Raw genomic sequence first — 12,108 nt, forward strand, 5'->3', positions numbered from 1 at the left:
CATTCAGGGGAAGGTCCACCCTGTGTCCACGCTTCTGATAGTTGGTGATGTAGAAACATTGCATATTCACTGCATCAATGAAAAGTCATCTCTTAGATCCACATTGAAAGCATGAAGAACCATCCTGGCAAACAGAATAGTTTGATACCCCATTCACAATACAGTGCAGGGTAGACTCATCAGTGTTATTACTGCACCACTCCATTTTTAATATTTAGAAACATGTGATGTGCTCAACCCATATAATGGCTACCACAGATGTTTATGCCAGTAACTCAGTTTCCAAATTACTATTATGAATCTCTAACATATACTATAAGGACACAAGAATTGGGCTACCTACACATTACACCTGCAGGAGCTGCTTAGCCATGGAAACTCATGCAGTGAAACTTCCAGACATGGATGTGTTTCTGTGGTTGGTAAATACTTCCACTTTGCAGTTATACATACGCACAGTTTGCTTGTGGAATATCTAATAGAGAAGAAATTTCATGTCCAGACTTGTTGCTATGGGGGGTGACAGCATGAGTTGGGTGGCACTCTCAGCACAGAGCATTGTTTAAATGATATACAGCATATTGTAAAATCTGTATTGATTGTTTATTTTTTTATATGATAATGGCCTATAAAAATTATTTAAGTACTAAATCTTTGTAATGTTAAAACTGTAACCATTGACTCTGCAGTTTACATGCAGAGAAACACTGCATCTGCAAGGCTTCAGTCTAAAGCACAATGCTCACCAGCAGCATTATTTACACAGCAGCAGCATTGCAGTGGCTGTTATAAACAAGCCAGATTTAGTAAATAACTTCAGGTCAAGAACATCGACCACTGATACAGTTCAAATCACTGGAAACCCAAAAGCATTGCATTATTGAGGCTAATCTGCATATTGATGCTACGTTAAAACCTGAGCGAATAACTGACACAGTTTAATTAAAAAGGACTCAGTTTGTAGTTTGCAGGTCCTCTACCATCAGCCAGGGGCTGCTGCAGCACCTTCAGCACCACTGCTTCCTAAGCTCTCATATTATACAGTTATTGTTAACATAATGTATGACTTTTTATTATATACTGCAACTATGTGTGCAAGAAAAAGATTGGTAATTAGATGAGAATGTAAGTGCTGCACCAATACAATAGCAGCTTTTTACTGTTAGTTATTGCTCATGTTTAACAATTAAAACTACTGTGGTGCTTCCCAACCTAAGAATTGGGCTCCCTCTAAAAGGGCCGTGAAACTATGTGGTAGGAAGAAAGATGAATATTCCCCTGACAGACAGATGAAAAGCTCCACAAACAGACACAATTTTGTAAAATGTCATATAAATAAATCAAAAGTAAATATTGTGGAGTACAAAGTCACAAAGTGGCTACTTTAGAACAGTACTTTGTTCGCACATTGATGAACTGCTAAATGTTATGTTACTGTTATGTTATTGGTATTTTAGCTCAGAGCCCTTGCTGGTAATATCTCTAACAATAGGTGCTTTTCCTACTATTCAGTATCTTTATTCCAGAAAGGAAATACTATCTGACACATAAATTGAGCTCTGTTCCTGTGGTTTCCAAAAAAAAACAAAAAACAAAGAGTTCATGTTTACCAAACACACCAGAGAAGACTGTCGGCTCGTTTGTCAAGCTGAAGCTTTGATTTGATAAATGCTGAGGAGGGCAATCAGATACTGCTGAAAGGCCGCCTTTCAAAACCTGCAAATTATGATACAGGATCATTTCAGCAGGTCTTTTTAATAAAAGATAAATATTACATTTCATGGCACAAAACTGAGGACAATATTCTGTTGCAGGGAACCAACCTGCGCAGTAGGTGATATTTTTTCAATAAATGCTGACTTTCTTCAGTTTTTTTCCCCTCATATGCAAAATGTTTTAAGTCACAGAAAGTACAAAAAAATATATGTTTCTTGGGATTCTTGGGTGATTTCTGTTTATCTCTACTCCACAGGTTTTCAGAGGGAAAATTTTGCATGCTTTAAGTCCCCTCTACTGATTTGACATGTACAATTATCTGAAAAAGAAAGTTTTCACCGGGCTTTATGCAGTCCTGTGAAAAACTAAGTACACCCTCGTGATTCAACAGCTTGTAGAACCACCTTCAGCAGCAATAACTTGAAGTAATCGTTTTCTGTATGACTTTATCAGTCTCTCACATTGTTGTGGAGGAATTTTGTTCCACCCTTTTTTTACAATGGTGCTTCAGTTCACTGAGGTTTGTAGGTATTTGTTTACGCGCAGCTCTCTGAAGGTCCCACCGCAGCATTCCAATCATGTTGTGGTCTGGACTTTAACTGGGCCATTGCAGCAACTTGATTCCTTTCTATTTCAGACATTCTGTTATAGATTCTCTGCTGTGTTTGGGATCATTGTCTTGCTTAATGACCCAACTTAAGCCGAGCCTTAGCTGTTTGACATATGACCTCATATCTGACTCTAGAACACTTTGGTATACAGAGGAGTTTGTGGTTGACTCAATGACTGCAAGGTGCTCAAGTCCTGTGGCTGCAAAACAAGCTCAGATCATCACCCCTCCACCACCATGCTACACAGCTGGTATGAGGTGTTTCTGCTGATATGCTGTGTTTGACCAAACATCTCCACTTTGGTCTTATCTGTCCAAAGGACACTGTTCCAGATGTTTTGCTGTTTGTTCAGATGCAACTTTGTAAACTTAAGCCGTGCTGCCGTAGAGCCTGAGATGTAGCTCTTGGGTTTTTTGCAGTTTCTCTGAGCATTGCACAGTCTTGCCCCTTGTGAGTGAATTTGCTAAGATGATCACTCCCGGGAAGATTGGCGACTGTCTTGAGTGTTTTCGTCTTGTGAATAATGTTTCTCCATGTAGAATGATGGACTTCAGATTGTTTGGAATTGGCATTATGAACCTTACCAGATTGATGGGCAGCAACAATTGCTTCTTTAAGATCACTGCTGAAGTCTTTCCTCCCTGGCACTGTGATAACACACACCTGAATGCTCCAGATCAGCAAACTGCCAAAACCGCTTTTGTAGAGGTGCTCACACTTGCATTTGATTAGCAGCACCTGGCTGCTACTTACCCTCTTAATTCTTATGGAAGCAGTAAAGGTGTAATTAGCTTTTCACAGGACTGCACAGAGTCCTGTGAAAAGCTTTCTTTTTCACATAACTGCAGTTGCTATGTACTCTTAAGATTTACATAAGGAAATTAAAAAAAAAAAAAAAAAAGAATTAAACCGATTACCAGTTTAAACTAAGATTGTTAGCAATTCAAGCAAATAAAAACTTTCCTTTGTTCAAATGGTATTTTAAATGGTTGTTTTTGGCTCAATAGGGAAAAAGTATAAAATACTTTCCTCTAAACAAACCTCTAGACTGTTCATATTAAGTATTTAATTAAATTGCTCCACTTTGACTACAGAAAATATAACGCCTAACAGTTTCATAATGCAATATAGATATGTGTAGAGTTTGAAAGCACGCTTTATTGTGTAATACTTTTTTCTCCATTCTACTAAACAAAGGAGCCAAGTGCTGAAAACAAAAGATAAACTGTGTGATGTTATAAAACAGTCAACATTTGCTTTACCAGGAGAGAAAAATAGGAATAAACTTGTCAAAGATGAGAAGGCCGTCTGATTTTCTGTCCAAATGTCTTTTTTCCTAAAGCATGCAAGTAACAACAAGCCAGAAAAGTGTCTAAAACAACATTTTGAGGGAGAACTTGCTTAATGTGGGAGGAAAGCTATCATCCCTCCCTCCACGCATCTATATTCTTCCTCCTCCCAAAGCCCTGAATCAGCACCTTTAGACAGACCCAACCGAGAGGCGTCTGCACGTATAAAGAGCGGTGGGCGCTGGGCGGGACAGAACCGAGCTGTGCTGCGGAGACACGTTACTCGTCCTGGGACGCTGCAGAGGAATTATACAGTCTGTGTCTGTGTGGAGCCTCACTGACAGACGCTAAACTTCAGATACTCCACAACAGAAGCTGCTGTTAAAATCATCTGGAGCAACATGGTAAGAGATTTTCTGGAATTGGAGAAGCTTTAATATTTGTTTTTTAATGTATAAAAATCACCTTTTCTCAGTGATCCGTGTTCTGCACATGCAGTCTGCGCTCTGCATTTGTTCTGTCTCTCACATTACTGTTTGCACCTTTAGTTCATCAATCATAATTCCAGGGTCCTTAACCCTGAAAGCCATTACACCTCCATATATTTGAATGTCTTCAGACCACTTATTCAAACATACCTTGAGTGCGTGGACTTGGACGCCATTTTTTGGTCACAATCTTGTCCTTTTCATTTATTCTTCCCATCAGGTGGGTTAATCCAAAGCTTGTAGTGTATTTATGGGTGAATATTGAACTATTGGCGTGCTATTAGTCAATGTTCATGTTCTTTATAGTCTCCTTGTGACTTAAAAAAAATGTCACTCAACAATGAAAAATCATCTTAGGGGATGTTCTGCCTCCGGGTAAAACGAGCTGAAATTTTCAACATGCTGAAACACGACTGATGGCAGGTTTTGAAAGATGCGGCAGCAGAGTGTTGAAATAAGCTTGGCCTGTTCTTCCTTTTGTTGACACCTAACAATAGGGAGCGCAGGGGCATGACACATGGCACACGGGAGAGTGTATTAGCTGATCTTTTTGCACTGAACGCTAAACTACAGTGTAAAGGTAAAAAAGTTTGAATTTTAAACCAAATTATGAGATGTAATTGTTTTCAGCATAATTTAAAATTTTGTAACTTCAATAATTGTTAGGTTCTGACATTCACTGAGTATTTCTATGTGTATGTATAATACTTTTTTTTTGGATAATTTTACTTACAGATTTTTCTCTTTTACTCAAGTTGGGATTTTCCATGTGTCAGAATTTGAGTAAATGGATTTTTTTTTTTTCATGATTTGAGCCAATTTGTTTTCATTAGAATATGAACAATGGCAATTCCTGGCTTAGATTATTGGTGATACAACAGTAAAGGAAACGAGTCTGTGTTAACCTGTGTGACAGAACTTAATTCATTTTCTAGGTATTTTTGGCCTTTTTGTAAACAAAACCACGTATTCTGCTGTCATAAATTGAAACAAAACAAGTTTTAAAAACTGATTCCAGTGTTTTTTCTTTGGCTCGGACCAAAACTTTTTTAGGTGTTGCCAAAATTTCCTCTATGCAGAAAAACACCCTAATCAAATTTCACTGGTACTTTTTTCCTTTTACTTTCATTGCTTAATGAGCACCTTTATCGTGAATGACTATGACTTCAAATATACATCTGGGACAAGCAGAAAGTGCAGTTTGTTTTCTGAAGAGCCCTGTGAAGTGGATTTGTGTGTGTGTGTGTGTGTGTGTGTGTGTGTGTGTGTGTGTGTGTGCGCGCGCGCGCGCGCGTGTGTGTGTGTGCGTGTGTGTGTGTGTGTGTATTAGAAATGATGTTTGCTGTGGAAAATTATGCTGATTTTATGCTTTGTGTCTGTGATAAACTTCCACCTGCATCTTTTTCTGAACAGAGAGAGTGCATCTCTATCCATGTGGGCCAAGCAGGTGTCCAGACAGGAAATGCCTGCTGGGAGCTTTTCTGCCTGGAGCACGGTGTTGGGCCTGATGGTGTCTTCCTGGACGCTCCTGCAGAAGCAAACTCTCGAGAAGATCCATTCAACACTTTCTTCAATACTGGGAGCTCTGGGCGTCATGTTCCAAGAGCGATATATGTAGACCTGGAGCCCACAGTAGTTGGTGAGCAGCCTTTGTATAATGTGCTATTTTTACCCCTTTTCTTTATTTTTTTATTGCCATTTGACGTGTCCAATTATTTGTGGTCATAAGCATCAAGTGTGACGCATTTCAATCCACACGGGCCATGTAGGTAAGACTGGTATCCAGGCAACAAGTGCAGTGGTGAGTCTTTCACCTTTTATTCAATGGGTATTATGTAAATAGCAGAATGTAGAGTACATTATTCAGTGGATTTCAGCAAGGGCAGAACATTTTCTTCCAATATGTCTTGCTCTTTTCCAGACTATTGATTGTTCCATTTTATCTTACCCTTTTATTTAACTGTAATGTAGTTTCACTGAAACTCTGCAAAAAGCATTTCACCTTGGGAGCCATAACCTAAAAATAATGTAGTAAAAGGTTTCAAATCATGCAGCAACCTCAGGGACGGAAAAATAAACCCAATACAGAAATGTTAAATCTGCAGTTCCTGTAATGGCCACTTGAGGCTGACTCCAACAGCGAGTCAATCTCCAAAGACTCCCATGATAAAATGCCCAAGTTTACATTATTTAAAAGCATATTTACAACCTACAAAAAATAAATAAATAAATAAAATCGACCTCTAGGGATAGTTCCTCCTTTCATAACATCTGTATGGGGGATTAATTTCTTTAAGGAGGGGAGAGGAAACAGCTGGGTAACAAGAAACAGGTGCAGCTAATCAAGGATAAGAAGTAAAACTTAAAGCAAAGTGCAAGAGACGTATACTCACCAAAATAAAACGGGAAGTAACTAACTGAACTGGGATAGGATACCACACTCAAAGAACCCTAACCAAGACACTAACCAAAAACATGAAAATCAGATGTAACAATAAACATATGACACAAATAGAATGCTAAATAATAATTTAAAGTAAAAAAACAATCTAAAAACTCAGGGGAGATCTAGGACCATGCCATAATGGCTTGATGGAGATGATTCAGGTCTGAATGTAATCTTTCCTTCCAGATGAAGTGAGAGTGGGAAAGTACAGGGAGCTCTTCCACCCGGAGCAGCTGATTTCTGGAAAGGAGGATGCAGCCAACAACTACGCTCGAGGTCATTACACTGTCGGGAAAGAAATCATTGATGGGGTCATGGAGCGCATCCGTAAAATGGTCAGTAATAATGAAAAAGCTCTGTTATTTTTTTTCAAGCAATCTTATTTATCAGTAGGGGTAATGGTGCTCTTATAATAGTTTTATAGCATGAGATTAATGATTAATACACGAGCAAACTGTAAAAACCTACTGTTATTTGGAGCATTATGTTCAGTTTTTCTATGTCTGTCTTTATTTATTTATTTATTTGGAGTTCAGTGGCTGTAACTTCAAACAGGCACCTTTTCTGCCTGAGTAGGAAATTTTTTTCTACAGGAAGTGAAATATGCTCATTTCAGTGTCCATATATTTACTGTATTATTTGACTCTTCTGATACTGTAGCCCCTCAGTTCATCCAACATCAGAAATAATCTATTTGAGCTCTTCTCCCTTTAAGGTGATTCCTCACAAACAGCAGCTGTGCACCTAAGACGGCTATAATAAGGATATTTGCTCTCGATTACATTATGTAAAAAATAATAATAGAAAAAAACTGTCTGAAACTGAGTGTTTAGAGCAGTCTGGCTCACAGGGATTACTTGTGCATTCACTGACCTCATTATTTGAAACTTTTGCCATGTTTAATATGAGCATCCACCACTGTATAAGTAAATACGTGACTAGGGAATATACCTATTTGCTTTCTTGATTTAAATCAGATGAGAAGATAAGGAAGTAACTCTAATATACCAGTACTACTGGCTTCTGTTAACCAGATCCACCTCCTTGTGTGCCTTAACCTCACTAATTGGCTTGCCAGATCTTGTGTTTATGAAATTGCTGCACCTGCCTAAGAAAAACTTTGGCACAACGCCATAAAACCTGTTTACACCAGTGAAATATAACATGGTAATTAGTAGAATTTAGAGGAACTGGTTTTACTGCACTAGTAAAGTTTCCAGCCTTCAGGCTAAGCCAAGCTAGCAGGTTACTGGATGTTGATTCATACTGAACGGAGAGATGTGAGAGTGGTATGAATGTTCTCATTTAAATTCCAGCAAGCAGGAAATGAGTGTATTTTGAAAAACATTGTCAGATTCGCTCATTTGCTGCTCCAAGAACCAGCCTGCTATGTTTAATATTAATTATTTCAGATGGGTACATTTTTTACCTGAAAACAGCCAACAACGGACAACAATAACATCTGTTCATATGTGGTTTTATGTTAAAGTTTTTTTTTTATATTGTTGGTACTTTAGTGGTTTGCTGTAGATGGTTAAACCACTGCAAAGCCAGGGGCAGATCATCACATGCGTGTATGAGAAGATTAAAAAGCTTAAAGGTTAATTACTGGCCTATGAAATTTGCCACATATATGTTTTTTTTTTCATCATAAATGGACCATTTAAGAGGTTTTTCTATTTCTTTCATGCACACCACACGGTCCTAATCTGCAGATGGAGTTTTCTGGGTTTATCATTATCCTGTGAAATATCATACTTTAGCAGAGACAGTGGTTATAACACACCCAGCCACTTGCGTCACACTTAGCTAACTCTATCCATGATGAAGACCATAATATGTAGTTTAAAGGCCTAAAAATATTGCAAGTTAACCAGATTGATTGTTTGCTTTATTATTCATTAACAGTATCTGAGCTGCCCTATTTTCTGCACATTAATTACAAACAGGCAATTTGGAGCAGCTTTTCTCACTTCCTGTTAATCCCACTGTGTAGAAACGGACTGCAGTTTTGCTGCTGGTACTTGTGAGATAGTCCTCAAAGAAGAGGAAGGAATGGATCTAAATAGCTAAAAGAAAAAAATTCAAAATTTTGTTTAGTTTTCACGAATATATCAGTCAATAATGTGTCTGAGCTGAAATAAAACTACATTTTTATCCTTTAGTTTTTCTTACAGTGAAGCTGTTTTGGCCCATAAAATGCTAGCATTCACCTAATGCATGCTGATTGGTGTGTTAAGGATTTACCGTGAGATAAACTTCCTTGATAGCAACCGTTCCAAACAGTAGCTAGACTTTAGACACGTAGTTAGGCTTAGATGGAAACTTGCGTGTGTGTGTGTGTAGGAAGCAGTTGGTTTTGGTGGTTGATGGTGACTGCTATCAGGAGGCCGCCTCTGCTGTTTCTGCTGCTGGTGTTGCCAAAATCAAAATGGGAGACGCTGCAGAGTGGCTTGTGGTGATGTGATGTGATGTCCCTAAGGCTCACAGACAGGTGTTTTACTACAAATGAAACCTGTAAGAAAGGGTCATAATGGGACTATATCTACTGTGTCTACTGTCTCAAAAAAAAGATGATGAAAATTGTCAGAAGAAAAATGTTTACCCCATAAAATTTACATTTTGAAGCTCCACAGGGTCTATTCACTATCCTGCAAGTGCCCCCTTTGAAATTGGAAGACCAGAGAGTAGAAGGTCTTGAGTATTTAGAAGTTCTTTGACGCAACACTCAATTGTAAGAAAAATACAAAGCTCCACCTGGTGTTTGCAGGTGTAGCTGCATGATCAGAGATGATTTATTGTAGGTTTATGAGTAGAAGGAGTTTTTTCATATACTTGTTTGATAGACTATGAAATTTGGTTATAGCTGCTTTAATACTGCAAACTGTTGTGTCTCATCAGACCGACCAGTGCACTGGCCTGCAGGGGTTCCTTGTTTTTCACAGCTTTGGAGGGGGAACTGGCTCTGGCTTCACCTCTCTACTGATGGAGCGTCTTTCTCTCGACTACGGCAAGAAATCCAAGTTGGAGTTTGCTGTCTACCCAGCTCCTCATGTGTCCACCGCAGTGGTGGAGCCCTACAATGCCATCCTAACCACCCACACCACCCTGGAGCACTCTGACTGTGCCTTCATGGTCGATAACGAGGCCATCTACGACATATGTCGTCGCAACGTGGACATCGAGAGTCCTGGTTATATCAACCTCAACAGATTGATCGGTCAGATTGTTTCCTCCATCACCGCCTCCCTTCGTTTTGATGGCGCCCTAAATGTCGATCTGATGGAGTTCCAGACGAACCTGGTCCCATTTCCACGCATCCACTTCCCTCTGGTTACCTACTCACCCATCATCTCTGCTGAGAAGGCATACCACGAGCAGCTGACCGTAGCTGAGATCACCAGTGCTTGCTTTGAACCTACCAACCAGATGGTCAAATGTGATCCTCGTAACGGCAAATATATGGCATGCTGCATGCTGTACCGAGGCGATGTCATACCAAAGGATGTAAACACTGCCATTGCAAATATCAAGACCCGACGCTCCATTCAGTTTGTTGACTGGTGCCCCACTGGCTTCAAGGTTAGTAGCCATCAAAGATACTATAAAAAACTGATGAAGTAACTGTTAAGTCACGAATCGGTTGGTAAAGCCTCAAGTTGAGCAGTGTCACATTGCCATCTTGGCAAAGATAAGTGAAGGGGTGATCTGAGTGAGAAATCTGACTGCACACTCATTGACCAGTGAGCATATCCTGGAGAGTCCTCCATTCTGACCATCACGATGACCACAATTTACAAAATGGACATCATATTTGATTTAATATGACCTGAAACCAGCAATTGAACCCATAAAGTCATCAGGAAAATGTTTACTGAGGTCAGAGAGCAATGGAGGTCAGGGCCTTTCCCCCCCATGAACCAGAATCCTTCTGGCAACCAGAGCAGTCGCCCTCTGCTGGCCATTAAAAATAATCATGGTTGAAAGTGCTTCTACACTTTTTCGCTTTTTCAGACCATGAAGACATGTCCATTTTTTAAAATACACAGTCTACATTAGCAACCCACTTGTTAAGTTATTATCTAACATCCCTGTTTTTCTCTCCAAGTGTCTCCTGTGTTGAATGAGACTCCCATCTTTCTGCAGTGCTTTGTCCTTTGTTTTTTGTTTGACACCATTCTCTGCCTCTTCACTTTAGCACAGTTAAAGTGAAGCATGTCACACAAAACATTTTAACACTTCAGAAAATAATAACTCTATGGCTGACTAAAATGTCACTGTGGACGTTAAGCTACAGTGTAGGACTTTTTCATGCGAGTAATCCAAACCACACAGCAACATATTAATGACTAACTTAGTGTTGTGGATGGATCATCTCAGTCAAATATGTCAACTAGTCAAATAGAGTTTGAGTAATATAGGAGTTTTAAGACTGGTATTGAAACCAATGTTTGGTGATTTAAAAATCAGATATTCCAACATATAACTCTGCTAAACCTCATAAATCCTCTATTAATTGATACCTGGATGTTACATTTTATTGTAACACATGGAAGAACAGGAACTGGAAGAATTTACACCATTTTTAACTCTCAGAGTTTGTTTGCTTTCGTGAACTAGAGAAACATTTGGACCCAAAATTGTGTAATGATGTCAAAAATGTAGTCCTCAGTCATGCAGGCCTAGAACCCAGGCAACCACAGCTCGCTAGGGAAAAATGTGTAAGTAAGTAAAAGTTTTATTTTTTTCCTTTGAAGGGGCAACTTTGAGACATTCTCTGTTTCCGGTTTGGGTCACACTTTTTAAAGTTTCACTACTGTTCAGCAGTTAGTTTGCGAGTGTTTGGAGACAAGTCAGTGTTTTCCAAGCAAACTATGGGCAACTGCAGTAATTGGATAGTAATCATAAGGAGGCTGGGGTGCAGCACCGGCTTTGTGTCCAGTTTCACTTAGCAACTGTCAGCAACTTCAAGCAACCACTCACCAGCTGGTCAGGGAATACACATTTTTCCGTAGTGACCAGTGTTTGCTTGGGGTTGCAACCAGTCTCTGGGCCAATGTGAGGCCTTAACAAGCAGATGTGAAGGTAAGAAGTACACCTTAAGGTAGATTTTATTTATGATTCTTAATTTTTTCTTAACAGGTCGGCATTAATTACAAGCCTCCAACTGCTGTTCCTGGTGGAGACCTAGCTAAGGTCCAGAGGGCTGTGTGCATGCTGAGCAACACCACTGCTATTGCAGAAGCCTGGTCTCGTCTTGACCACAAGTTTGACCTCATGTACGCTAAGCGTGCGTTTGTCCACTGGTATGTGGGCGAAGGCATGGAGGAGGGAGAGTTTGCAGAGGCCAGAGAGGACCTGGCCTGTCTGGAAAAAGATTACGAAGAGCTGGGCCGAATGAACCCCGACTCTGAAAACGACGAAGAATACTGAAACTTGCGAGGCCTAAATCTGTGATAGCAAAGCAGTTATTTCATCCCAAATAACCAAAGCGAATACATTTCTCGCTGCCTTTTTTTATAATGCCATTTTTAAGTGAGCTAAGTTGCATTTGAATT

At 39.6% G+C, this 12,108-nt stretch overlaps 1 protein-coding gene across 1 annotated transcript; it reads left to right on the forward strand.

The window, feature by feature from the left end:
* Positions 1-3,597: 3,597 nt before the first annotated feature.
* tuba5 (tubulin alpha 5) lies at positions 3,598-12,108 on the forward strand. Its single transcript, XM_030734535.1, has 5 exons — positions 3,598-4,020; positions 5,518-5,743; positions 6,737-6,885; positions 9,452-10,132; positions 11,693-12,108. Exons 1-5 carry the CDS (start codon positions 4,018-4,020, stop codon positions 11,981-11,983), a joined length of 1,350 nt encoding a protein of 449 aa, XP_030590395.1. The 5' UTR covers positions 3,598-4,017; the 3' UTR covers positions 11,984-12,108.

Source organism: Archocentrus centrarchus, chromosome 7 (assembly GCF_007364275.1).
Source record: "Archocentrus centrarchus isolate MPI-CPG fArcCen1 chromosome 7, fArcCen1, whole genome shotgun sequence".
Taxonomy (NCBI): Eukaryota; Metazoa; Chordata; class Actinopteri; order Cichliformes; family Cichlidae; genus Archocentrus; species Archocentrus centrarchus.